At 45.6% G+C, this 27769-nt stretch overlaps 1 protein-coding gene across 1 annotated transcript in view; it reads left to right on the top strand.

The window, feature by feature from the left end:
- The window catches only part of ATP10A (ATPase phospholipid transporting 10A (putative)), a 181279-nt gene that overhangs the window by 123658 nt on the left and 29852 nt on the right, over positions 1-27769 (top strand). Inside the window, 7 exon segments of the mRNA XM_060155373.1 lie at positions 6752-6858; positions 7239-7370; positions 8374-8504; positions 10918-11170; positions 14238-14455; positions 15830-16024; positions 18474-19038. Of these exon segments, the coding sequence (XP_060011356.1) occupies positions 6752-6858; positions 7239-7370; positions 8374-8504; positions 10918-11170; positions 14238-14455; positions 15830-16024; positions 18474-19038 (1601 nt within the window).

The following is a 27769-nucleotide window of genomic DNA, read 5'->3' as shown; positions in this document are numbered from 1 at the left end:
TAAATCACATCTTGGATCACAAATCAAGCCTCAGTAAACTTAAGAAAACTGAAATCATATCAAGTATCTTTCCCAGCCACAATGCTATCAGACTAGATATCAATTACAAGAAAAAAACTGTAAAAAGTACAAACACATGGAGGCTAAACAATATGCTACTAAATAACCAAGAGATCCCTGAAGAAATCAAAGAATAAATCAAAAATACCTAGAAACAAATGACAATGAAAACACGACCCAAAATCTATGGGGTGCAGCAAAAGCAGTTCTAAGAGGGAAGTTTATAGCAATATAATTCTACCTCAAGAAACAAGAAACATCTCAAATAAACAACCTAACCTTATACCTAAAGAAATTAGAAAACGAAGAACAAAAAAACCCCAAAGTTAGCACAAGGAAAGAAATCAAAAAGATCAGATCAGAAATAAATGAAAAAGAAATGAGGGAAACAATAGCAAAGATCAATAAAACTAAACGCTGGTTCTTTGAGAAGGTAAAGAAAATTTGATAAACCATTAGCCAGACTCATCAGGAAAAAAAGGGAGAAGACTCAAATCAAAAGAATAAGAAATGAAAAAGAAGTTACACCTGACACTGCAGAAAACAAAGGATCATGAGAGACTACTATAGGCAACTATATGTCAATAAAATGGACAACCTGGAAGAAATGGACAGATTCTTAGAAAGGCACAACTTGCCAAGACTGAACCAGGAAGAAATAGAAAACGTGAACAGACCAATCACAAGCACTGAAATTGAAACTGTGATTAAAACTCTTCTGACAAACAAAAGCCCAGGGCCCGATGGCTTCACAGGAGAATTCTATCAAACATTTAGAGAAGAGTTAACACTATCCTTCTCAAACTCTTACAATATAGCAGAGGGAGGGACACTCCCAAACTCATTCTATGAGACCACCATCACCCTGATAACAAAACTAGACAAACATATCAAAAAAAAGAAAATTACAGGCCAATATCACAGATGAACATCCTCAACAAAATACTAGCAAACAGAATCCAACAGTACATTAAAAGGATCATACACCATGATCAAGTGGTGTTTATCCCAGGAATGCAAGGATTGTTCAATATATGCAAATCAATCAATGTGATGCACCATATTAACAAACTGAAAGATAAAAACCATGTGATCATCTCAATAGATGCAGAAAAAGCTTTTGACAAAATTCAATACCCATTAATGATAAAAACTCTCCAGAAGGTGGGCGTAGAGGGAACCTACCTCAGCATAAGAAAGGCCATATACAACAAACCCACAGCCAACATCATTCTCAATGGTGAAAAACTGAAACTATTTCCTCTAAGATCAGAAAGAAGACAAGGATGTCCACTCTCACCACTATTATTCAACATAGTTTTGGAAGTTTTACCCACAGCAATCAGAGAAGAAAAAGAAATAAAAGGAATCCAAATCAGAAAAGAAGTAAAACTGTCACTGTTTGCAGATGACATGATACTATACATAGAGAATCCTAAAGATGCTACCAGAAAGCTACTAGAGCTAATCAATGAATTTGGTAAAGTAGCAGGATACAAAATTAATGCACAGAAATCTCTTGCATTCCTCTATAATAATGATGAAAAATCTGAAAGTGAAATTAAGAAAACACTCCTATTTACCATTGCAACAAAAAGAATAAAATATCTAGGAATAAACCTACCTAAGGAGGCAAAAGACCTGTATGCAGAAAATTATAAGACACTGATGAAGGAAATTAAAGATGATACAAATAGATGGAGAGATATACCATGTTCTTGGATTGGAAGAATCAACATTGTGAAAATGACTCTACTACCCAAAGCAATCTACAGATTCAATGCAATCCCTATCAAACTACCACTGGCATTTTTCACAGAACTAGAACAAGCAATTTTACAATTTGTATGGAAACACAAAAGACCCTGAATAGCCAAAGCAATCTTGAGAAAGAAAAACTGAGCTGCAGGGATCAGGCTCCCAGACTTCAGACTATATTACAAAGCTACAGTAATCAAGACAGTATGGTACTGGCACAAAAACAGAAATATAGATCAATGGAACAGGATAGAGAGCCCAGAGATAAACCCATACACATATGGTCACCGTATCTTTGACAAAAGAGGCAAGAATATACAATGGAGAAAAGATAGCCTCTTCAGTAAGTGATGCCAGGAAAACTGGACAGTTACATGTAAAAGAGTGAAATTAGAACACTTCCTAACACCATACACAAAAATAGACTCAAAATGGATTAAAGACCTAAATGTAAGGCCAGACACTATAAAACTCTTTGAAGAAAACATAGGCACAACACTCTATGACATAAATCACAGCAAGACCTTTTTGACCCACCTCCTAGAGTAATGGAAATAAAATAAAAAATAAGCAAATGGGACCTAATGAAACTTAAAAGCTTTTGCACAGCAAAGGAAACCATAAACAAGATAAAAAGACAACCCCTAGAAAAGGAGACAATATTTGCAAATGAAGCAACTGACAAAAAATTAAGCTCCAAAATATAAAAGCAGCTCATGCAGGTCATTATCAAAATAACAAACATCCCAATGCAAAAATGGGTGGCAGACCTAAACAGACATTTCTCCAAAGAAGACATACAAATTGCCAACAAACACATGAAAAGATGCTCAACATCACTAATCATTAGAAAAATGAAAATCAAAACTACAAAGAGGTATCACCAGTCAGAATGGCCATTATCAAAAAATCTACAAACAATAAATGCTGGAGAGGGTGTGGAGGAAAGGGAACCCTTCTGCACTGCTGGTGGGAATGCAAATTGATACAGTCACTATGGAGAACAGTATGGAGGTTCCTTAAACTGAAAATAGAACTACCATATGACCCAGCAATCCCACTACTTGGTATATTCCCTGAGAAAACCATAATTCAAAAAGAGTCATGTACCACAATATTCATTGCAGCTGTGTTTACAATAGTCAGGACATGGAAGCAACCTAAGTGTCCATCGACAGATGAATGGATAAAGAAAATGTTGCACATATATACAATGGAATATTACTCAGCCCTAAAAAGGAACGGAATTGAGTTATTTGTAATGACATGGATGGACTTAGAGTGTCATACAGAGAGAAGTAAGTCAGAAAGTGAAAAAGAAATACCGGATGCTAATGCACAGATATGGAATATAAAAAACGGTACTGATGAGCCTAGTGCCAGGGCAGGAATAAAGACGTAGATGTGGAGAATGATCTTGAGGGCATGGAGGGGAAGGGGAAGCTGAGACAAAGTGAGAGAGTAGCATTGACATATATACACTACCAAATGTAAATGGCTAGTGGGAAGCTGCTGCATAGCACGGGGAGATCAGCTCGATGCTTTGTGATGAGCTAGAGGGGTTGGATAGGGAGGGTGGGAAGGAGGCTCAACAGGGAGGGGATATGGGGATATGTGTATCCATATAGCTTACTCACTTTGTTGTACAGTAGAAACTAATACAACATTGTAAAGCAAATGTACTCCAATAAAGATACCAAAAAATAAAAAGGAATAGCTAGCGAAGGGGGCAGAATCGAAAACTGATGTCTGTGTGGATATAAAAATAAGGAGGGGAGTCAACAATGGCAGCAAGGGTGCTGGCCCATGTGTGACCAGTCAGTGGTGGAGCTTCGGCCAGCAATGGAGCAGAGAAGAGACCCAGGTCTGGGTGCTAGAGGTGATGTGACCTAGGGAGGGGCGGCTGCAGGTTGCTGTCCAAGGTCCCCCTTCTCTTGCATCACAACCATGGCACCTTGCACCTGTGTCTGGACATATGGTTGATTCCCCCCAGCACCTCCGAGTGCTGGGACTTAGAAGGACAGAACTGACATGCAAGCCCATCAGGAGACACAGCCTCTCTTGAGAAAGAACAGCCAGGCAGGAGTTTATTAGCTGAGCCCTGTCACGTCCTGCATGTGGTATTTCCCAGGGCACTTTTGGACAGTTTCTATTTAGAAGAGATTGTTTGGATGAGTCAAACAATGGGGACTTGAACTAAAGGAGCTCTTGTACGTGGCTCAGATTAAATGTTAAGGGATGTATCCGTTTGCTTGGGCTGACACAGACCCTGCAGCTTAAACAACAGAAATGCATTGTCTCACAGTTCTGGAGGGTGGAAGCAAGATCCAGGTGTCAGCAGGACTGGTGTCTCCTGAGGCCCCTCTCCTTAGCTTGCAGACAGCCGCCTTCTCCCTGTGCCCTCACATCATCTTAACCTCTGTGTTTGTCCGTCTCTGTGTCCAAATATTTTCTAACAGAGACAGCAGTCATATGGGGTTAGGGCCCATCCATATGACCTTATTTTAACTTAATTACCTCTTTAAAGACCTAACTCCAAATGCAGTCACATTCTGAGATACGGGGGTTAGGACATCAACATATGAATTCTAGGGGGGACACATGTCAAGCCATAAGACAGAGGTAGGTGCTGAGGGCAGTGTTATGGGCTCATATTCTCTTGCACGTCTTCCTGGAGTCAAGCCTCATGCCTGCTGGGTCCTGGGCCTATTCGCCCTTAGCAGGGACTTTCCCCCTTAGGAGACCAAGGCAGCACTTGCACTGCCAAGCACCTTTAGGGTGACGCCGTTCTCCAGCCTTCCTCCCCTTCTGATGCAGGGAGACTCACTCAGAGCACAGCCCCCATTGCCATTTGTATGCCGCTGGGGGCCTTAAACAGGCCGATACACCTGCTGTGATCAGTTCTGGTCTGGCTTGGTCTGATTAGAAAGCACAGTAGTTACTGAAAGGTGTAGGTCACATCAAAGGAAGCTTAATGTAATACCTTTTCTTGTTTCTGTTGAGTTCATCTCTTCTTCTGAATAAGCATGACTGGTTTGATTTAGATGGTTCATCCTTGACTGCTGTCCCGAGAAATGGTTTCCATGTGCGGCTGTTGCGGAGAGAACCGTGGCGGTGGGCATTCTCTCACTCCTGACTCGGGAGCTGGGTTTTGTGTGTAACGTCTCATGCACTCGGGCCTCTTGACGCTTTAGCTGGCACTGAGGTTTCCAGTCTTGAATCTCTTTTTAAAGCAGAACTTTATTCTGGAATTGCCACAAGGTGGGGGGGAGGGAGAGGGCATCACACAGTGTTGATTGGCCCTCCTCCTGCACGTTCCTTTGCATGAGTTCTGCAGAAGAACCAGTGCCATGTTGGTAAATAACAGGCTTGCAGGAAATGCGTCCCCCCAGCATGGTGTTTTGGGCTTTTCTTTATTGTTTAGCTTCTTTTCTTCACCATAAAATATATTGATTTCCCTGGTTGTGAAGAATACAGATTGTGTCTTAGGTTGAGAGGCAGCCCCATCCCTCATGCAGGTGACCAGGGTCCAGAAGTGGCAGGAAGTGCTGTTTTCTTGGAACCCTTAACGGCTTCTTCTGACCTTGTACCTCTCCAAACTAGCTCTGCTCGCTGGTCAGTGGGCACTGCTAGGAGCTGGTGGGAGGGGCGACACCTGCAGGGATCCTTGGTGACTTCAGAGAAGGAGTTTGGGCTGAGGGTGTGTGTGGGAGGGCTAGGGAGGGCTGTCCACATAGGGTGTGAGAAGGTGGCTTCTTGGAAGGCCCTCCTCTTGGAAGGCAGGTGGCACTGCCTGATTGATGTAGGTTAGGCAGGGCCCCTGCTCTAGTTCTGAAAGCCTCCAGGGCCTCCCCTTGTGACCTATTCGTCAGGCTCCCAGGACCTCATCCACCCCAGTGTGGCCCTAGCACACTCCTGACCAACAGGGGTGAGGGTGCGGCTGCCATTAGTAGGTCAAGAGGATGAGTTTGAAAAGCAGTTGCTTAAACGTGGGATATTCTCTGAATCTAAATAGCAGTGAAACCAAATGTATAAAATTGTATCATGGAGTTTACCACATTTCAAATTTAACATGCTAATATTTCTAATAATTGTGTGACTTTTAATAAGAAAAACAGAATGTAGGAAATATTGCTGAAATCAATATGATCCCCTTTTCTAGAGAAATATTTGTACCCTTGTGACAACATGAGGTACTGGTGAGGAGAATTGTTCTCTGTGATGATCAGGACATGGGCAGAGATCACCTGGCAGGGCCTTCCTGGGCCAGCTTTCCAACCCGGTCCCCCAGTTCCCGACTCTGCCCTCTCTAGCTGTGGCCAGACCTTGTGGCATGAAGCCTACAATGGTCCTGGTACCAATTCTGACGTGTGGGTTTTTCCCACACCAAGCTGGGTGTCCCACAGTCTAACTCAATTCTGATGCTATCTACCTGGGGAGAGCGTCAGATCCCACAGGTGACAGGCTCAGTCCTGTGTGTCAGGAACAGCCGGTCTCGAAGACCAAATGTTAGAACAAAAGATGTTCCTAGTGCTCTGATCACTTAGGAAATTACGAGAATTTTAGGAGCTCTGTGCCAGGAACTGGAGTCAAAGACTAAATGTTAGAACAAAAGATTATCCTAGGACTTCTCTTTACAAAGGTGTCAGGAGCCCTGTGTCAGGAACCGGGGGCAGAGATAAAATCATATATTTCTTATTTCACAAAGCCCGTGGGCAAAGTAAACGAACAAACATCAGGCTCTGGAGGGGCTTCTAGAAGCCCAGTTACTGGTGAGTGCCAGCCCCATCTCAGCTCTTGCAAAGGTCCACTGAGACCCTCCACCCCTCCCCTCCCCAGCCCCGGGTCTAGGCCTTCCTTCCCAGAGCGGTGCTGCTTGAGCTGTGAGGCCATGTAAGCACCCACGTGACACATGCCAACTGTTCCATGACAGCATACACAACAACGGGAAAAAGGCTGGGCTCTACAAAGAAAACCTGCTGCTTCGAGGCTGCACCATCCGAAACACAGAAGCCGTCGTGGGCATCGTCATCTACGCAGGTAGGTGCTGCGTGTCACGTGCTGTCTGTGATGGCATTGGCTCAGCATGGTGGGCTGGCTATTCCTGGACATTGCTCCTGGTTGTTTTGGTTTTTTCCTGATTATCAAAGTAGCATAAACCCATTGTAGAGAACCAGGAAAATAGATGGACGCAAAATGTCTAATAATATCTGGACCAGAAGTGTTCTTAGCATGTTAGCCTATTTCTTTCTGTGCATTTCCCCGTGGTGGTTACATAGTTGAGATTAATTGTAGAGCCTACTTTTCTGACTGAACTTATCCCATATGGATCATTGGATGGCAGCACCCTTTTCCAATCCATGGAGTCAGCGTAGCCCGTCCCTTTCCTGCTGGGCACTGACTCACCGCCTCCCCCGCAGGACATGAGACCAAGGCTCTGCTGAACAACAGCGGGCCCCGCTACAAGCGCAGCCGGCTGGAGAGGCAGATGAACTGCGACGTGCTCTGGTGTGTCCTCCTCCTCGTTTGTATGTCTCTGTTTTCAGCCGTCGGTAAGTCTCCTCAGAGGTCACGATGAGTGGGCACTGCTGGACGGCTGCCGGGGGCCCCGGCTGGGCTGTCTCTGTCTCCTTCTGACCCAGTGCTCTAATTAACACACATTTGTCACTGGTTTGGACTCAGGGGATGTTTGCATTGGCAAGGCCACGTTGAGACGTTTCGATGAATGAGCTCCGCAAACTAGTGTTTTTCGAATTGGCATCTTCTGGGGTGGAAGAACGGCTTAATCATGCCTCCTGTAATGATTCCAATGGAAAGAGTGATACTAACCTGGTGATAACAGGAATCAGAGCAGTAGAAGCACAAATGCTACTATTAGGGACTCTGTGAGAAGAGGGAAAACATTATTTGGGTCCCAAGAAGGGGCTAGCAGTTAGGCTGTGTGCAGCCGGGCGCCCCCAGCTTCTGGTGGCCTCCAAACCGGCATGCTGCTTTGGGAGTGCCTGGCAGGGAAGCGCGTGGACCTCCAGGTAAACGACCTTCACCGTGTCCCGCTCAGCTGCCATCACACACCAGACAGGTGTGACATGGTCTTGGAACTCAGTGGTAAAAGGCACTGGTATACGGGGCATGAAAAGGGCTCTGTCATCATTTAGGTGTGGGGCTCAGTTGAAATAACGTGTGTTGCTGTTGGCTTTTCAGAGTCTGTGAGATGTGAATTTTGAATCTCTAAGCAGGGACAATTACAGGCAGTATTCAGAGCCTATTGAGACTGGTGTTTAGTGAGGCATTGGGAAATTCCTTTCTGGGATTTCTCGTTGGCAGCTACCAGCACACGTCCAATTCCTGTGTTATGACCAGTGGTGCTATTCAGTACCAACGATGGGAAAGGCCGGGGTTGAGGCAGAGTCCAAGTCCCGGGGCCTTCCTTCCAGTGCTCTGATTGTAGTGCCAACAATACCGTGGGCTTTTGCTTTCTTAGGTGGCCAGGTGGGCTCATAAAACCCGATGTACTTGTGTCAGGTGAATGACGTTCCTCTTTGAACTTTGCTACAGGACATGGACTATGGGTGCAGCGCTATCAAGAGAAGAAATCATTATTTGATGTCCCTGAGTCTGACGGCACCTCTTTATCCCCAGTCACAGCTGCAGTTTATTCGTTTTTGACAATGATAATAGTTCTGCAGGTAACAGTACTAAGTTCCATATGACAATTGCTTTACTTTTCTGATGAGAACTTTGAGTCATCATAGTCTGCTAAGAACTTCCCACAAATTCTGCACCTGGGAGGAGCACAGGTTCATCTGACAAATGTGTTACCTTTTGTTTTCCCACCCGACTTATCTAAAGGATCTTTTCTTGGGTGCTTTTCAAGTTAAAATTCTCCTTTTCTATTCTTAAGATTTTTAGGCTCTGAGGGGTCGGTTTTTCCATCATTGGTTCTGTTTTGTTTTTCCACTCAATTACTTCTTTTTTTTTTAAATTAATTTTTATTGGAGTGTAGTTGCTTTACAATGTTGTGTTAGTTTCTACTGTACAGCAAAGTGAATCAGCTATATGTATACATATATCCACTCTTTTTTGGATTTCCTTCCCAGTTTCTACTGTACAGCAAAGTGAATTGGCTCTACATATACATATATCCACTCTTTTTTACATTTCTTTCCCATTTAGGTCACTACAGAGCATTGACTAGAGTTCCCTGTGCTATACAGTAGGTTCTCATTAGTTATGTATTTTATATATAGTATCGGTAGTATGTATATGTCAATCCCAGTCTCCCAATTCATCCCACCCCCCCTCCACTCAATTACTTCTTAAAAAAACCTACATTTTTTTCTTAACATCTTTATTGGAGTGTAATTGCTTTACAATGGTGTGTTAGTTTCTGCTTTATTAACAAAGTGAATCAGTTACACATATACATATATCCCCATATCTCTTCCCTCTTGCGTCTCCCTCCCTCCCACTCTCCCTATCCTGCTCATCTAGGTGGTCACAAAGCACCGAGTTGATCTCCCTGTGCTATGCGGCTGCTTCCCACTAGCTATCTATTTTACGTTTGGTAGTGTATATATGTCCATGCCACTCTCTCATTTTGTCATAGCTTACCCTTCCCCCTCCCCATATCCTCAAGTCCATTCTCTATTAAGTTTGCGTCTTTATTCCTGTCTTAAACCTACATTTTTATTTCAGAATAATTTTAAGGTTTACAGACAAGTTTCAAAAAATAGTACAGAGAGTTCCCATGTGTCCCTCACCCAGTGTGTCTTAATGTGAGCGTATTACATTTCTCTGGTACATTGTCAAAACTGAGAAACCGGGCTTCCCTGGTGGCGCAGTGGTTGAGAGTCCGCCTGCTAATGCAGGGGACACGGATCCGTGCCCCAGTCCGGGAAGATCCCACATGCCGCGGAGCGGCTGGGCCCATGAGCCATGGCCGCTGAGCCTGTGCGTCCGGAGCCTGTGCTCCGCAGCGGGAGAGGCCACAACAGTGAGAGGCCCGTGTACCGCAAAAAAAGAAAAAAAAAAACCTGAGAAACCAACTTTGGTACTTTGTCTCAAACAAAACTCCAGACGTCATTCGGATTCTACTAATCTTTCCACTGATGTGCTTTTTCTGTTCCTGGAGTCAACTTAGGATATCACATTGCATTTTGCAGCATTGGTTATTATTATTATTATTAGTTCCCATGCTTCCTGAACAATTCCCCATCACTAACTGAGAATTTATGCCCCCAAAAGCCTGTGAGAGTGGAGAGGGGCAGTGAGCATCTCTGCCACCCTCCTTAGGGACACAGTGAACAGAAGATATTGGCTTAGCCTTTGCCTGGAAGGGGCGTTCTGCTGTCTTATATCACATGTACTTGAGTTCGTCCTGTAGTAGGTGTTGCATTAACATATACTTAAGTTACCCAGAGAACCCAGTTAGTCTGGATGTGATATTCTGAGCCCATAAGTATCAGTTCAATACTGTTACTCCAGAGATAAAGAAAAAATTAAGCGTTGATTTCATGAAGGTTATTCTTGAATTGTCAAAGCATAACCGTGACTGTTCTTCTCAAAGCCTCTCCCCTCTGCTCTGTATTGTACAAAATCACAGAGATTGTCCTTCAGCACAGAACCAGCCACTGAAAAGACTATCTCTTCTGAGCTGTGGGGTTGTGTCTGCGGGACAGGCAGCTCCTGTCACTGGGAGCCCCGGGACAGCCTGGGTGTGAGGTGACTTTGCTTATGAGGACTCTGACTGTGCCATGTGTTTTGTGTTTCTCTTTTCTCTTTTTCCTCTCCTAGCTTCTCTCAAGCACAACTTAGTAATATGAAAACGCTTGCTTCTAAACAAGCCACGGTTTCCATACTTCCAGACACGATAGTGGATTTCCGCTCTGCAGTGGCACCGTAGGCTGTCCTAGTTTAAACTCTTTGCCAATATCCTAATACTCTAACAATACTGACTCTAAGCCAACTTGTTTAAGCTCTGAAAGGTACAGTATAGTCCCTACTTACTTGGGGTTGTAGTTATTTGTCGTTTAGATTGGACTAAATCCGCAGTTCTCGGGTCTTCACGGTCATTCATTCTATGTGCCTTGTGTCTCCTAGGTTTTGATCCCAATTTCCTTGTACGTTTCCATTGAAATTGTTAAAGTATGCCAAGTGTACTTCATTAACCAGGATATAGAGTTGTATGATGAGGAGACAGACTCACAGCTGCAGTGCCGAGCCCTGAACATCACGGAAGACCTAGGGCAGATACAGTATATCTTCTCCGATAAAACTGGCACTTTAACTGAGAATAAGATGGTTTTCCGAAGATGCACTGTGTCTGGCATAGAATATTCTCATGATGCAAATGGTGAGTCTGGGGATGGGGGCTCCCAATCTGGGCAGGACCAGAGAGCTGCTGTATCAGAGTTGCATGCCCATGTGCCTGTGTGTGCGTGCGTGTACACATACACACACACACACACAGCTTCAGGGGTTGATGATTTTTGAGGAAGAATAAAACAGAAAGGCTGGCAGAGCAACTCTGGACCAGCATCTATAGAAAAGGCCCCTCCTTATTGCTGATGGCGCCCTGCTTCCTGCACTATCTGCTGTGGTGGGCATCTGCTTAAACACTCATTTTCTGCCAGACAAGCAGAACCAAAGAGGGCAACCTTGAGGAACTCACCTCAGAGGCACCCGGTCTCTGTCACACCAAGAGGCAAAGAGATGTTTCCTTTGTCACGCATCAGTCTCCTTGTTATCAGCTGCAAATTCTCTGCAGGGCACTGGGCAGTTCATGCTGCTTTCTTTCCTCTGGAATATGACCTCCCAGAGGGAAGTGTCACCTCACTTTGGAATTTAGGCAGTCCCTCCTCCCACCTCTCCTTTTCTTATCCTTGGCTGCCTCCCTCTGTCCCCTCTGAGCACATAGGGGAGCCATCTGCTTCCTAAGTCGAGGGGTGCCTGGAGCCAACTGCCCACCCAAAACAGGAGGGGGGTCCCTGTACCACAGAAGTGTCTCTGGGGCCATCGTACCTCTGAGAAAGAGGGCACCTGTTCTGCAAACAGGACTCCCCTTCTTTCCTGGAACAGCATCTGAGAACATCAAAGAAACCTTGCCACAGAAACAGAAGCAAGTACAGAACAGGGGGACAACATGGGGGCATCAATAGGAAGCTGTTCTTTAGGGGCATTTGGTGGGAAAGATCTGCTGGAAGCACGAGAGTTTTGTGAGTTTTATAAAACCAAGAATTATCATGATATCCACTATATCCTCCATGATAAAATGAATCATATTAACAGAAGGCATAGGAATGTGTCCAATTTGTTTAATGTTTTATTTGCCACTCAAAAAAACCGGTCAGGAACAGTGTCCCATCTGCCCACCTGCCTCCCTCTCTGGCTCCTCCCTTCCCTGACTCCCCAGGCTTGTGCAGAAGAGCTTGGGGGCCTGAAAGCAGACCTCATCCTGCTTATAAAGGAGTCAGAGGACCAGGTCTGAAGTCGGCCTTTGAACTGGAACTGAGGCTCTGGGGGCAGAATCCCAAGTAAGATTACAGAAGGATTTTCACAGTTGTCAGATGCTTACCATAAAACCAAAGGGGTCCATCGCCCCCAGAAGACACAGGAAAGCATTGCTGGGGAAGGTGGAAACAGCCAGGTGTCTCTGCAGCATGTTTTAAAGAAGAGCTGTGATCAGTGACTGACGGGCCCCTGGGCGGGCACCCTTCGCAGCTGCTCGCATGGTCTGACCTCTCAGATCTGTTAGTAAAACGAATTCAGGTGGGTTTGACTCTGAGTACTGAGCCCAGCTCACGTGTACCTGAACCGGCTGCACAGACCATGGGCGTGTCCCTCTCTACTTCCTGTCCTGGTGACGGTGCAGGGCCAGGGCCAAGCATCACCTGCTCCTTGTCTCCGTCTTCCCCAAAGAGCCCGAGGGCATCGCTGAGGCCACTGCTGTCTGGTCAAAGAGCACAGACGCACCAGCAGCGGCCTGAGGGATGGCCGCTTTCAGGCTAACATCTCATCACTGCTGTGGGAGGGTGGGCGGGCAGATGTGCCCTTGGGAGGCTGACACCGTGCTCATAATGTCCAAGCCTAGGAGCTAGACAGGCCCAGTCCAGGCTTTGCCCTTCCTTGCCATCCACTCACCACCTCACTGCCAGGGGGAAAAGGGGGCAGGTGCAGGAGTTTTCTCCTGGAATTAGGAGCTCCCTGAGGTGGAGTCCTGGGGTTGGCAGTTACCCGGCCTGGTGGCCATGGACAGGTGACTTCCCTTTCCTTATCTCTAAAGAAAAGTCTTCCCAAAGAAGATGCTGAGTTCAAGGCCTGGCCCACAGGACAGACCACACCATGGCATGCCCAGACGGGGGGCCCTTCTCTTAGCCCCTCACACGGGCCACCTCCTGTTAGGATGCCTTGTGTTGCCACCCAGCACCGGGCCTGCCCTGGAAGTTCTTAAGAGTTGCTTGTTTGGAGCGAGTGGTCCCTATGGATAGTCTCCTGTTGCTCACATATGATGGAAGAAGCTGAACTAACTGGGCAAAGCCAGGAACACGTGTTGAGAGCCCTTGTTAGCAAGAACAGCAGCGTGGGTGCACTTCTGTGATTCACTGAGAGCCCTGGAGGCCTCAGGGACTGTTGCTCCACGGTGCCCCCTAAGAGCCAGGCACAGCATCACAATCACCGTCTTCTTCAGTGGAGCTCTGCTTGCTGGGTCTGAACACTGGCGGCATTCTTCCACGCTGTACAACCCCAGGAGGATGTGAGCCTCCCTGCTGCTAAGTGCTTCATCCCCACCTGACGTTGAGCAAGGAGCCCTCTCAGGAGAGCACCGTCAACACAGCCTGAGAACCGTTATTTCTGCTTGACTGCAAGGCAGATGCTCAATGCGTGATCTGTCCTGACAGCCCCAGTAAGCAGGTGGCCCTGTGACCCTGGCATGAAGGTCAAAGCCTGGAACCCAGCTACTCTGTGGGCCTCCCAGCCACCTGCCCACCCACCCCATTCACATGGGGGCTCCCCCTGAACAGAGGGGCTGTATGTGGACCCATCTCCACCCACATCTGACTTTTTGTGGGATGGGGTGGCCCCTTTGCCATCACGGGCGGGACCTGAGCTTTGGCATCCCGTGGGCCTGGGTACCATCTCAACCCCCTGCCCCTGCATCCCATGACCTTAACAGATGAGACTCAGTCTTCTCATCTGTGACGTGGGGTTGAGAACATAAGCCCCATCGGGTCCACTGAAGGTGCATGTAAATGAGAACATCCCCCATCCCTCAGTGGAAACCCCTGTCAAACATGGCCTCGCCATCAGAGAGCGAGGGTGGTGAGGGCCCAGGGTGCCCTGCTGGATGCCTTGTGGAACCTAGACCCTTCAGTATCACACACAGCCTCCCCACGATGTCACTTAGTTCCCCTCCCCCACAGCCCGGCGTCTGGCCAGGTACCAGGAAGCAGACTCGGAGGAGGAGGAGGTGGTGCCCAGAGGGGGCTCACTGCCCCAGCGCAGCAGCACCGGGAGCCACCAAAGCATCCGAGTCGTGCATCGGAGCCAGAGCACCAGGTCACACCGGCGCACCAGCAGCCGTGCCGAGGCCAAGAGGGCCAGCATGCTGTCCAAGCACACAGCCTTCAGCAGCCCCATGGTGAGTCCTGCAGCCCTCCTTCCCGCTGTCACCTCCCCCAGTCACCAAAAGTGTCTGTTCTTCACTGGGGAGTTACCTCTGTTCAGTTAGGGGATGTTTTTCTGTCCAGTGCCTTCTTCCCACACTGCTGTATCTTTTCCAAAACACTGATTAGGTCCCCTTACCAGGCGGGGACTGCCGATGACCCAGCCAAGTTGGTGACGGAGAGGAAGTCTGTCCTGCCCTATGAAATGTGTAAAACATCAGGGCAAGATGACAACTGTGCAAAAGCAAAGTCAGATTAAAAAAAAGAAATTTAATTAGATGAACCCAAATCCATCCTTTGCCTTGTCAACCGCCCAAACATTTATGGACCATTCTCATCCGGCAGGGAAATTTCCAGAAGTACGTGAGTGACAACCTCTAAAAGATCCTTTCACTTCTAAAATTTTTGAAGACCAGAGAGGGAGAATCCGTTTTGTTCACGTATGGTGGCCTCATTCTTTTATGTCCTTCGAAACCCATATAGAAGGTGCCATTTGAATAGAGGTCATCTAGACTTGTGGTCACTGATTGTTGTTGGGTTTACATGGGGCACGTGGGCGGGGATCTGTCACCCGAGCAGCAGGGAGGCTGTGTTGGAGAAGGTTTTCCTGACATCAATTTCACAATCAATATGGGTTAAGAGTATTTGAAATGTTCCAACTTCTGACCTAGGAAGTTAGTGATTCAGTGAAAGATTTCTGTGCATAGAAGCTTATCAGTGTGTTATTTACATCAATAAAACAGCGAAAAAATGTACCCAGTGATAAAGGAATGGTCAAATAAATTATGGTATGTCTGTTTTTATGCCGTTAAAAATTATGTTTTCAAATGGCTCTTAAAAGCCTGGTAAAGTTGAGGCAATATAATGTTTTTGGGGAAATGGAAACTGCCCATTTATGTATAAAATATTTTGATTAAAAATGTACATGTATAGAAAAAAGACGAAGGAAAGGCAGAGAAGCATGTTTTTTAAAAAGTATATATTACTGTAAGGTGGTGTGATAGAGATCTGTTACATTTTCCCTATTATTCTCTTATTTTTCCAAATCTTTCTGAGTAAGATATGTTAATTTTATAATAATATATATTCTTGGAGGTATTATTTTATAAAAAGAACATGTGTACCTTCTTATATATAAGAATATATGCATTTCATATGTTAGCTGTATATTCTTATACAATCAAGATTATACATAATTTGTAATTATAAAATGACGTGTGTATATATGAGGTGAAGGTCTGTTTACAGCTTCTAGTAAAATCAAGGTGCCTTACATAGTCAAGCACTAAAAAGGACACTTGGCAGGTCACTGGGTCAGACTGACCCTTCGGCCCTTGTGTTCTTCCCAGGAGAAGGACATAACGCCCGACCCGAAGCTGCTGGAGAAGGTGAGCGAGTGTGACAGGTGCCTGGCCTTTGCAAGGCACCAGGAGCACCCATTGGCCCACCTCTCACCTGAGCTGTCTGACATTTTCGACTTCTTCATTGCACTCACCATCTGCAACACAGTGGTGGTCACATCCCCGGATCAGCCACGACAAAAGGCAAGTTCTGGAGCATCGTACTGTGAGCCCACAGAGCCCCTGCCCCTAGGTGTGGCCCCACTGGTGTCAGTCTTCCTGAGAGGGAGCACGCTTCCCTGTCTTGCAGGAGCCCAGTCGCTCAGCACCACTCTCAGGTTTCAGGGGGTGTGCTGGGGGCTTCAGACGGGGCAGGCCAGCTCAGTAGCTCTGTGGTGACATCCTCAGACTGCAGTGGGCAGGTGCTAGGACTGTGGCGAAGAGGGAGAGGGCAGCCAGCCAGAGACAGCTACTGAGCCCAGGATGAGAGGGGCACAGAGCATACAGGCGTGGCCCAAGGTGGGCAGTGGCAAGAGGGTGGCTGCCCTCCATGCTGACCAGAGCCTCAGGGTCCTAGATTCTTACATGAGAGGGGACAGGATGGGCTGGGGCCCAGACTCTGGTAGGAGCCGCCTGGACTTGCATCCTGACGACACTATAAGCTGGTCCCCTCCTGTGTCTTTGGCACCTTGTCTGGGATGTGGGGGCGGTGGTGGGATTCAGGGAAAGGTCTCAGAGTAGAGTTTGGCACATAGTAAATGTATTTGATGTTAATAAAGGCCTTTAACATTGGCGTTCAGGAAGTGGTTGAGAATCAGTGGGAAGTTACTTTGGGTGGTAGAAACATAGCAACACCAAGTTGGGTTTTGTTTGGGTTAACATCAAGGTTCTCTCCAAAGAGAGTAAGGTTTTATATGTGAAAGGAACCTCTATAACTCAAGCGCTCCTCCGGGTGGACCAGGTGGTGTTGCAGGGGGTGGGGTGCACCTAAGCATGGCTGTGCGTCATGCAGCTAGGCAACTTTAAGTGGATACAAATGAAGGTGTTCTAGGGCTGATGCACACTATAGGTCTGTACCCTGTCACCCCCACTCTCCCAGACCCCTTCCCCTCCTCCTGGGCCTTCCAGCAGGTTCTGCTGGTGAAGCCATTGTTGTGATGGAGGGTGAACAAGGGGCCCCTGCCCTCTCTGCAGCAGCAACATATCTGGCAGCAATGTGACCCCCCTGTACTCTTTGCTCATACCCCACTGGCCTTTGGAGGCCCCAGTGGGCCTGGCGGATCCCAGGTGGACGGGCTCTGACACTCAGAGAGCACAGGCTTGTGCCATCAGCCCTGGGTGGAGGCTGCTTCCTTTTGCAGTTCACCTCTCAGCAGCCTTGGCATCCCTCGTCTGGCCTCTGGGTTCTTCCGCCACCCTGTTCAGTCCCTCTGGAATACTTCCCTGAAGAGGGGTCTGGTTTCTAGGTTAGACCCTACCTGACTGACCCTAGGCATTGTTGCAATTACTGAATAAGCGAGAGAGACCCCGACATGACTGAGGTGTGTGCCCATGGTCACACATGGAGTGAGTTCCATGTAGGGAGCAGAATCCTCAGACTGCACATGAACGTGTCTCTGGATGCATTTCTGTGCCCACCTGTGGGTGGGTGCCACCTTCAAGGGCATTTGGAGCTAGCAGGAGCTCTGGCATGGCTGTCCGAATCTCCCACTTGGATATGTAGCAATATTTAAAGTCAGTAGAAGACCAAAGAAAAAGCACCTTTATCAAAATTGGTCCCATGTGCCTTGTTTTACCAAATGCCTGACGTTTCTGGAGGCTCTTACTACAATTCACAACTTCAGACCCATGGACAAAATTGCAAAGATTAAGGGGTAACTGTAATTCAGTGGTTTGATTGTTTCAACATTTGCTCTAAATCCATTATCTAGCAGAAAATTAAAATAGGTATATTGTATCATCATTAGCATACAGCACTCATTTAAATAATGTGTTGCTTTGTTGCTCCATATTGAGCTTTTTGAAACTTTAACAATTGTATACATGTCGTTTTGTTGTTTTCAGTCCTCTTTAGAAAATACACAATTTATTGTGATTTTTTAAACATTTGTTTAAGGATTTGGGGCCTGAATTTGCCTATGTATTTCATTTGTTTCGAAAGATTCTTTTGGGTTTGGGAAATTTTGTGTAAATTTAAGTTTTTTATGGACATAATTCAAAAGAATGTATAAATTGGTCTTTTGTTAAATGTTTTTTTTAATTGAAAAAAAAAAATCCAGGGTTCATGCCAGGCAGTGGCAGGCCCACTCCTGGGAAGTTTCTGTAAAGCCATGGGCCACTGCAGTGAGGGGACAGTCCCAAAGCCTTGGGAACCACAGGCCACCCAATGCCCTGAGTCCATCCCGGGCCTTGGTCATTGCTACCCTACAGTCACATCCTGAAAGAGTGAATATGGCAGAACCTGTGTTGAGGTGAAGAGGAAGAGGCCAAGGGATAGTCTCAAGGAAGAAATGCTGACTCTGGTTGCAATTTCAGTGGGAAATGGGAAATCCGTATTCAGGCCCCCCTGGGGAAGTGGAGGGCGGCCCTAAGGGAGTCAGGGTGAGGGCTCTTGGGAGACACCTAACCTGTCTTCCGACTACTTCCCTGGCAGGTGAGGGTGCGCTTCGAGCTGAAGTCCCCGGTGAAGACGATAGAAGATTTCCTCCGGAGGTTCACGCCCAGCCGCCTGGCCTCGGGCTGCAGCAGCATTGGGAGCATGGCCACCAACAAGTCGGTGCACAAGTCCAGCCTCTTGTCCACGCTGGCCAACAACGGCACGTTGTTCCGGCTGGAGGAGAGGCTGCGCCCGCCGGCCCCAGGCCTTGCCAGCAATGGCTACAGCAGCGGGGCAGACGGCTGGGCACCTGAGTGCTCAGCACAGGAGCCTGAGCCCGAGGGGGAGCTGCGCTACGAGGCCGAGAGCCCCGACGAGGCAGCTCTCGTCTACGCCGCCCGCGCCTACAGCTGCGCGCTCGTGGACCGACTGCACGACCAGGTGTCGGTAGAGCTGCCCCACCTGGGCAGGCTCACCTTCGAGCTCCTGCACACGCTGGGCTTCGACTCCATCCGCAAGAGGATGTCAGTGGTGATCCGGCACCCACTCACGGACGAGATCAACGTCTACACCAAGGGGGCCGACTCGGTGGTCATGGACCTCCTGCTGCCCTGCTCCACAGGTACCCTGCTCCCCTCCACTAGCAGCTGCCCACTGCAGGGAGCAGTCCTGAGAAACCAGCCCCTCCCTCCAGTGGAGCTTTGCCTCTCTGGGTGGGCTTTTCCTTGTCTGAAGGGTTTGGACTAGAATTGGGGGGAGGGCCCAGTGGATGGAGGGCTTCAGTGCCTGAACCCAACTCAGAAGAATGGGGTTGGGGATTAATGGGGTTGAGGCCTAGCATCAGGTTTAAATCTGGGCAATGCAGGTTAAGAGCTTTTAGATTAGAAGTCCCAGAAGGTTCCTTTCTGCCCTGTGATCGCTTGGACCTTGGGCACCTATGAGGCCCAAGCCATGGTTTTTAGCCCATTTATGGAGTGTTCTCAGGCCACAGCGAGGGCCCAGGTAGTGGGGGCTGCTGGCCTCTGGCCGTCTTACAGCCAAGAACCTCCATCGTGGTCTCTTTTGCACTTGACTTCCATGTAACTTTCAGGTTGAAAAAGAGGGGTTCATATACCACTGGTGTAGAGGGTGAAACTTTGTTTAGCAGAAAGACTTGTACCTCTTTCCAGATACAAATGCTTCTGGGACTTGGAAGGGGGAGGGCCTGGGTCCCCACTAGTAAACCTAGTCACCCCTCCCTCTGTGCCCAGAGGACAAAAGAGGTCACATCTGACCTCCAGGGGGGAGAAGCGGGGTAGATGGCAGATGGGAGAGGGACCACTGCCTGACCCCCACAGCCTCCCTCTCTTCTATATCCTGGAAACAGCTCTGGGTACCACCTGTGGGAAATCCTTACGCTGGATATGCCCTTCTGGGGCTCTGGAACGGAGCTAGGGGTTACCACTTTGCTTCCCACGGTCCTCTCGCCATGACTTCAGTGCCTCAGAACAGGACTCCAGCTCCAGTTAAGGGAAAGTGCACTGGTGGATCTCTGCAGACAAATCCATTTTCCTGTCACAGAGCTATCGCCTCCCAAAGGCAGCTGAGCGAATTGCAAATGCGTCTTTGAAAGCGGTTTGCATGGCCTTTCTTGAGGGTGACCTACTCCAGGGCAGGGTTTGCCTTCCTACCCGTGTGTTGGTTCTAGGGTGGGTGTAGAATCCAATTTACAGGCTGATTTTGCATTCCAAGGGCCTCCTTCATTCTGAAATTTGATTTTGCATCCATGCAAAAGAAAAACAGATAGGTATGGCAATTATCTGAGAAGATTTTATTCTACTGCAAAAATATCACCTTTATCCTATTCCACAGCCTTGTATTAAAGATAGTTTAATGGACCGCTGTGTTTCAGACTTTACTACATACAGTGGGTCATGGATAAGGTGAAAAGACTGGACCAGCTCTAGCAAGCAAGGGTGGGATGGGATGGCAGGAGAGGCTTACACCCACCCCAGAGAGAGGGCAGGGAGCCTGCTGAGCTGTTGCAAGGGACACGAGAGCAACCAAGAAGGCTGCAGCAGTGGCCACGCTTGTACTTGGCTGGCAGTGCACTTTTTTTTTTTTTTTTGGCAGTGCACTTTTAAAAATGAGTAGAAAGCCTCAAATTTCTAGACGAAGCACAAACAAAACTTCTATCACTCAGAGTCAGCTTCAAGGTCAAGGGGTGAAGGGAGCCCTTATGCAAGCTGGGGAGCTTCCCAGACCCCTCCACCTGGTCCTGGGAGGAATTAACTACAGGTGAGAAAGAACAAAGCCATGGAACAGACAGGTTCAAAGCACAACATTGCCCAAACCGTGACATTGAAGGGGGCACCTTAAAAATAAGCAGTTTGTGTAGATCTCCGCCTTCCTCTGGGAATTTCCAAGCAGTGTGCACTTCAAATAAGTTTGAATCGGTCAGAGCTACATGTAGACACCAGGCAATTTAAGATTCAGGATGTTCAGAGCCCCCAGTGGTTTACCAAGAAAGGGGATGGCTCTGGGGTAATCCTGAAGTTATCCACCAGTGACACCCTGACATTGTACATAAATCATTCAACTTTCACTTTGGAGGTGGGGTGGGCAGGGTATGGAGCAGAGCAGGCTTGCAGATGGCCAAGCTGCTCTACCTGTGTGCAGGCGATAAAGTGAGGAGGGCACATGAGTGTCCAACATCTTTCTTCAAAGAGTTCACAACACTTTTACCAAAAAGGGCACGAGAAGGCTAAGCTGGTGGTGGATGGGGAATGTGTTGTATTTTTAGGATGTGGCTATGTCTTGCCTGCCCTGCCACTAGCTTGTGTGGGGTCAAGTAGAAAGCAGGGACTCTACCCCACCCATTACCTTACAGACCTTGGTTCAAATCCCAAGTCTACATTTATGGGCTGGGGTCACCCTGGACAAGTCACTCCTCCTGTGCCTCAGTTTCCCATCGGTACAAAGGAAATCAGGCTTCTGACCTCACAAGAAGCCCCTGTCCAAGCTCCTAGCACAGTGCTTGGTGTGTTATAGGCATAAAGCATAAGCTGGGTCCCTTTCCCTTCTCTCTGGTTTCTTTTCCTTAAGATTCACTTGCCTGAGGTTCAGTCCAGTGCCATTCTGTGTGGTTTCCCTTCCTTCCTTCCTTCCTTCGTTGGGTCTTCATTGCTGCACGTGGGCTTTTCCTAGTTATGGTGAGCAGGGTCTACTCTTTGTTGTGGTGTGCAGGCCTCTCATTGCGGTGGCTTCTCCCATTGTGGAGCACGGGCCCCAGGCCCACAACCTTCAGTAGTTGTGCCACATGGGCTCAGTAGTTGTGGCTTGCGGGCTCCAGAGTGCAGGTTCAGTAGTTGTGGTGCATGGGCTTAGTTGCTCCGCAGCATGTGGGATCCTCCCAGACCAGGGCTCGAACCCGTGTCCCGTGCACTGGCATGCAGATTCTCAACCACTGCGCCACCAGGGAAGTCCCTGTGTGGTCTTTAAGACACAAAACTTGTGATGGCTCCATCCTCCTCCAAGGGCAAGGATAGAGGGGGAGGGATGGGCAAGATGTGGCGGTCACGGCTTCTCTCCCTGCTGGGCTGGGTGGGCTCCATCCCGCACAGAAACATGTCAGTGTGGTCTGTGACCGCACCCTTGTCCAGGGCACCCTGGGTCCCCAGTGGCCCACCCTGCCTTCTCTCACTCATTATTTTTGTTTGGACCAGTGTGGTTAAGGGCAGCATCACAGCCCCTGCATCCTGCTCTGCTCTGGAATGCAACCTTCCCCTCCCCCTCTGGACAGCTCAAGTACTTTATTAGTGTTAATTCCAGAGTCCCTCAGCTAGACATGTCTTTGCTCAAAGAACAGTCAGAATCTGGAATAATGTTATCACAATACCAGGAGTAAATGGTAGTCAAAATTAAGATGACTGTCAGTGTCATCTTTTCAGGAAATTTAAATTCCTAAAGCACAATAATCTAGGGCAGCGTTTCCCAACTCTCTCTCTCTTTTTTTTCATTATTGCCCCCTTAAGGAGTCTTTTTAGATATTTTTTTTCTAATGGCCCTTCATGACATTTTAATGCCACAGATATGCTGTATATTTGTTTATGTACTGTACATGTATCTGTGCTTTATGCGTAATAAGATTTTTTGCCTCCAAGGGACCAGTCTTCGGTCTGTTGGGGGCACTGTCTTCTCCATGAAGAGCACAGATCTAGAAGATTAAGAATGTTTCGTGTGTCAAGGAGCTGACCTGGTTAGTAGACAGCCTTCCCCAGACCAGGGGCCTCACCACTGGAAAGTAGGGTTGCCAGATTTAGCAAAGAAAATATATTGACTGTCTAGTTAAAATTTAATCTCAGATAAACGACAAATAATGTTTTTAGTAAAAGTATGTCCTATGTGCTATTTGGGCATCTTATGTTCTTATTTTTTGGAAGGTGTAAATTATTTCTCACCTTTATTTATTTATTTATTTTTTAACATCTTTATTGGAGTATAATTGCTTTACAATGGTATGTTAGCTTCAGCTTCACAACAAAATGAATCAGTTATATACATACATATATTCCCATATCTCTTCCCGCTTGCGTCTCCCTCCCTCCCACCCTCCCTATCCCACCCCTCCAGGCGGTCACAAAGCACCGAGCTGATCTCCCTGTGCTATGCGGCTGCTTCCCACTAGCTATTTACCTTACGTTTGGTAGTGTATATATGTCCATGCCTCTTTATCGCTTTGTCACCGTTTACCCTTCCCCCTCCCCATAACCTCAAGTCCATTCTCTAGTAAGTCTGTGTCTTTATTCCTGTTTCACCCCTAGGTTTTTCATGACATTTTTTTTTTTAAATTCCATATATATGTGTTAGCATACGGTATTTGTCTCTCTCTTTCTGACTTACTTCACTCTGTATGACAGACTCTAGGTCTATCCACCTCATTACAAATAGCTCAATTTCGTCTCTTTTTATGGCTGAGTAATATTCCATTGTATATATGTGCCACATCTTCTTTATCCATTCATCCGATGATGGACACCTAGGTTGTTTCCATCTCTGGGCTATTGTAAATAGAGCTGCAATGAACATTTTGGTACATGACTCTTTTTGAATTATGGTTTTCTCAGGGTATATGCCTAGTAGTGGGATTGCTGGGTCATATGGTAGTTCTATTTGTAGCTTTTTAAGGAACCTCCATACTGTTCTCCACAGTGGCTGTATCAATTTACATTCCCACCAACAGTGTAAGAGGGTTCCCTTTTCTCCACACCCTCTCCAGCATTTATTGTTTCTAGATTTTTTGATGATGGCCATTCTGACTGGTGTGAGATGATATCTCATTGTAGTTTTGATTTGCATTTCTCTCATGATTAGTGATGTTGAGCATTCTTTCATGTGTTTGTTGGCACTCTGTATATCTTCTTTGGAGAAATGTCTATTTAGGTCTTCTGCCCATTTTTGGATTGGGTTGTTTGTTTTTTTGTTATTAAGCTGCATGAGCTGCTTATAAATTTTGGAGATCAATCCTTTGTCAGTTGCTTCATTTGCAAATATTTTTTCCCATTCTGAGGGTTGTCTTTTGGTCTTCTTTATGGTTTCCTTTGCTGCGCAAAAGCTTTTAAGTTTCATTAGGTTCCATTTGTTTACTCTTGTTTTTATTTCCATTTCTCTAGGAGGTGGGTCAAAAAGGACCTTGCTGTGATTTATGTCATAGAGTGTTCTGCCTATGTTTTCCTCTAAGAGTTTGATAGTTTCTGGCCTTACATTTAGGTCTTTAATCCATTTTGAGCTTATTTTTGTGTATGGTGTTAGGGAGTGATCTAATTTCATACCTTTACATGTAGCTGTCCAGTTTTCCCAGCACCACTTATTGAATAGGCTGTCCTTTCTTCACTGTACATTTCTGCCTTCTTTGTCAAAGATAAGGTGACCATATGTGCGTGGGTTTATCTCTGGGCTTTCTATCCTGTTCCATTGATCTATCTTTCTGTTTTTGTGCCAGTACCATACCGTCTTGATAACTGTAGCTTTGTAGTATAGTCTGAAGTCAGGGAGCCTGATTCCTCCAGTTCCTTCTTTCGTTCTCAAAATTGCTTTGGCTATTCGGGGTCTTTTGTGTTTCCATACAAATTGCAAAATTTTTTGTTCTAGTTCTGTGAAAAATGCCAGTGGTAGTTTGATAGGGATTGCATTGAATCTATAGATTGCTTTCGGTAGTAGAGTCATTTTCACAATGTTGATTCTTCCAATCCAAGAACATGGTATATCTCTCCATCTATTTGTATCGTCTTTAATTTCTTTCATCAGTGTCTTATAATTTTCTGCATACAGGTCTTTTGTCTCCTTAGGTAGGTTTATTCCTAGATATTTTATTCTTTTTGTTGCAATGGTAAATGGGAGTGTTTTCTTGATTTCACTTTCAGATTTTTCATCATTAGTATATAGGAATGCCAGAGATTTCTGTGCATTAATTTTGTATCCTGCCACTTTACCAAATTCATTGATTAGCTCTAGTAGTTTTCTGGTAGCATCTTTAGGGTTCTCTATGTATAGGATCATGTCATCTGCAAACAGTGACAGCTTTACTTCTTCTTTTCCGATTTGGATTCCTTTTATTTCCTTTTCTTCTCTGATTGCTGTGGCTAAAACTTCCAAAACTATGTTGAATAAGAGTGGTGAGAGTGGGCAACCTTGTCTTGTTCCTGATCTTAGTGGAAATGCTTTCAGTTTTTCACCATTGAGGATGATGTTTGCTGTGGGCTTGTCATATATGGCCTTTATTATGTTGAGGAAAGTTCCCTCTATGCCTACTTTCTGCAGGGTTTTTATCATAAATGGGTGTTGAATTTTGTCAAAAGCTTTCTCTGCATCTATTGAGATGATCATATGGTTTTTCTCCTTCAGTTTGTTAATATGGTTTATCACATTGATAGATTTGCGTATATTGAAGAATCCTTGCATTCCTGGAATAAACCCCACTTGATCATGGTGTATGATCGTTTTAATGTGCTGTTGGATTCTGTTTGCTAGTATTTTGTTGAGGATTTTTGCATCTATGTTCATCAGTGATATTGGCCTGTAGTTTTCTTTCTTTATGACATCCTTGTCTGGTTTTGGTATCAAGGTGATGGTGGCCTCGTAGAAGGAGTTTGGGAGTGTTCCTCCCTCTGCTATATTTTGGAAGAGTTTGAGAAGGATAGGTGTTAGCTCTTCTCTAAATGTTTGATAGAATTCGCCTGTGAAGCCATCTGGTCCTGGGCTTTTCTTTGTTGGAAGATTTTTAATCACAGTTTCAATTTCAGTGCTTGTGATTGGTCTGTTCATATTTTCTATTTCTTCCTGATTCAGTCTTGGCAGGTTATGCATTTCCAAGAATTTGTCCATTTCTTCCAGATTGTCCATTTTATTGGCATAGAGTTGCTTGTAGTAATCTCTCATGATCTCTTTTATTTCTGCAGTGTCAGTTGTTACCTCTCCTTTTTCATTTCTAATTCTATTGATTTGAGTCTTCTCCCTCTTTTTCTTGATGAGTCTGGCTAGTGGTTTATCTATTTTGTTTCTCTTCTCAAAGAACCAGCTTTTAGTTTTATTGATCTTTGCTATTGTTTCCTTCATTTCTTTTTCATTTATTTCTGATCTGATTTTTATGATTTCTTTCCTTCTGCTAGCTTTGGGGTTTTTTTGTTCTTCTTTCTCTAATTGCTTGAGGTGCAAGGTTAGGTTGTTTATTCGAGATGTTTCCTGCTTCTTAAGGTGGGCTTGTATTGCTATAAACTTCCCCCTTAGAACTGCTTTTGCTGCATCCCACAGGTTTTGGGTCGTTGTGTCTCCATTGTCGTTTGTTTCTAGGTATTTTTTGATTTCCTCTTTGATTTCTTCAGTGGTCACTTCATTATTAAGTAGTGTATTGTTTAGCCTCCATGTGTTTGTATTTTTTACAGATCTTTTCCTGTAATTGATATCTAGTCTCATGGCGTTGTGGTCAGAAAAGATACTTGATACAATTTCAATTTTCTTAAATTTACCAAGGCTTGATTTGTGACCCAAGATATGATCTATCCTGGAGAATGTTCCATGAGCACTTGAGAAAAATGTGTATTCTGTTGTTTTTGGATGGAATGTCCTATAAATATCAATTAACTCCATCTCGTTTAATGTATCATTTAAAGCTTGTGTTTCCTTATTTATTTTCATTTTGGATGATCTGTCCATTGGTGAAAGTGGGGTGTTAAAGTCCCCTACTATGAATGTGTTACTGTCGATTTCCCCTTTTATGGTTGTCAGTATTTGCCTTATGTATTGAGGTGCACCTAAGTTGGGTGCATAAATATTTACAATTGTTATATCTTCCTCTTGGATCGATCCCTTGATCATTATGTAGTGTCCTTCTTTGTCTCTTCTAATAGTCTTTGTTTTAAAGTCTATTTTGTCTGATATGAGAATTGCTACTCCAGCTTTCTTTTGGTTTCCATTTGCATGAAATACCTTTTTCCATCCCCTTACTTTCAGTCTGTATGTGTCTCTAGGTCTGAAGTGGGTCTCTTGTAGACAGCAAATATATGGGTCTTGTTTTTGTATCCATTCAGCCAATCTGTGTCTTTTGGTGGGAGCATTTAGTCCATTTACATTTACATTTTGTATCCATTCAGCCAATCTGTGTCTTTCGGTGGGAGCATTTAGTCCATTTACATTTACCTTTTATGGTTGTCAGTATTTGCCTTATGTATTGAGGTGCACCTAAGTTGGGTGCATAAATATTTACAATTGTTATATCTTCCTCTTGGATCGATCCCTTGATCATTATGTAGTGTCCTTCTTTGTCTCTTCTAATAGTCTTTGTTTTAAAGTCTATTTTGTCTGATATGAGAATTGCTACTCCAGCTTTCTTTTGGTTTCCATTTGCATGAAATACCTTTTTCCATCCCCTTACTTTCAGTCTGTATGTGTCTCTAGGTCTGAAGTGGGTCTCTTGTAGACAGCAAATATATGGGTCTTGTTTTTGTATCCATTCAGCCAATCTGTGTCTTTTGGTGGGAGCATTTAGTCCATTTACATTTAAGGTAATTATCGATATGTGTGTTCCTATTCCCATTTTCTTAATTGTTTTGGGTTCATTATTGTAGGTCCTTTCCTTCTTTTGTGTTTCTTGCCTAGAGAAGTTCCTTTAGCAGTTGTTGTAGAGCTGGTTTGGTGGTGCTGAACTCTCTCAGCTTTTGCTTGTCTGTAAAGGTTTTAATTTCTCCATCAAATCTGAATGAGATCCTTGCTGGGTAAAGTAATCTTGGTTGCAGGTTTTTCTCCTTCAACACTTTCAATATGTCCTGCCACTCCCTTCTGGCTTGCAGAGTTTCTGCTGAAAGATCAGCTGTTAACCT

This window comes from Lagenorhynchus albirostris, chromosome 1 (genome assembly GCF_949774975.1).
Source record: "Lagenorhynchus albirostris chromosome 1, mLagAlb1.1, whole genome shotgun sequence".
NCBI classification, from domain to species: Eukaryota; Metazoa; Chordata; class Mammalia; order Artiodactyla; family Delphinidae; genus Lagenorhynchus; species Lagenorhynchus albirostris.
The sequence above is the reverse complement of the archived record's forward strand: the minus strand, read 5'-3'. Positions and strand labels throughout refer to the sequence as shown.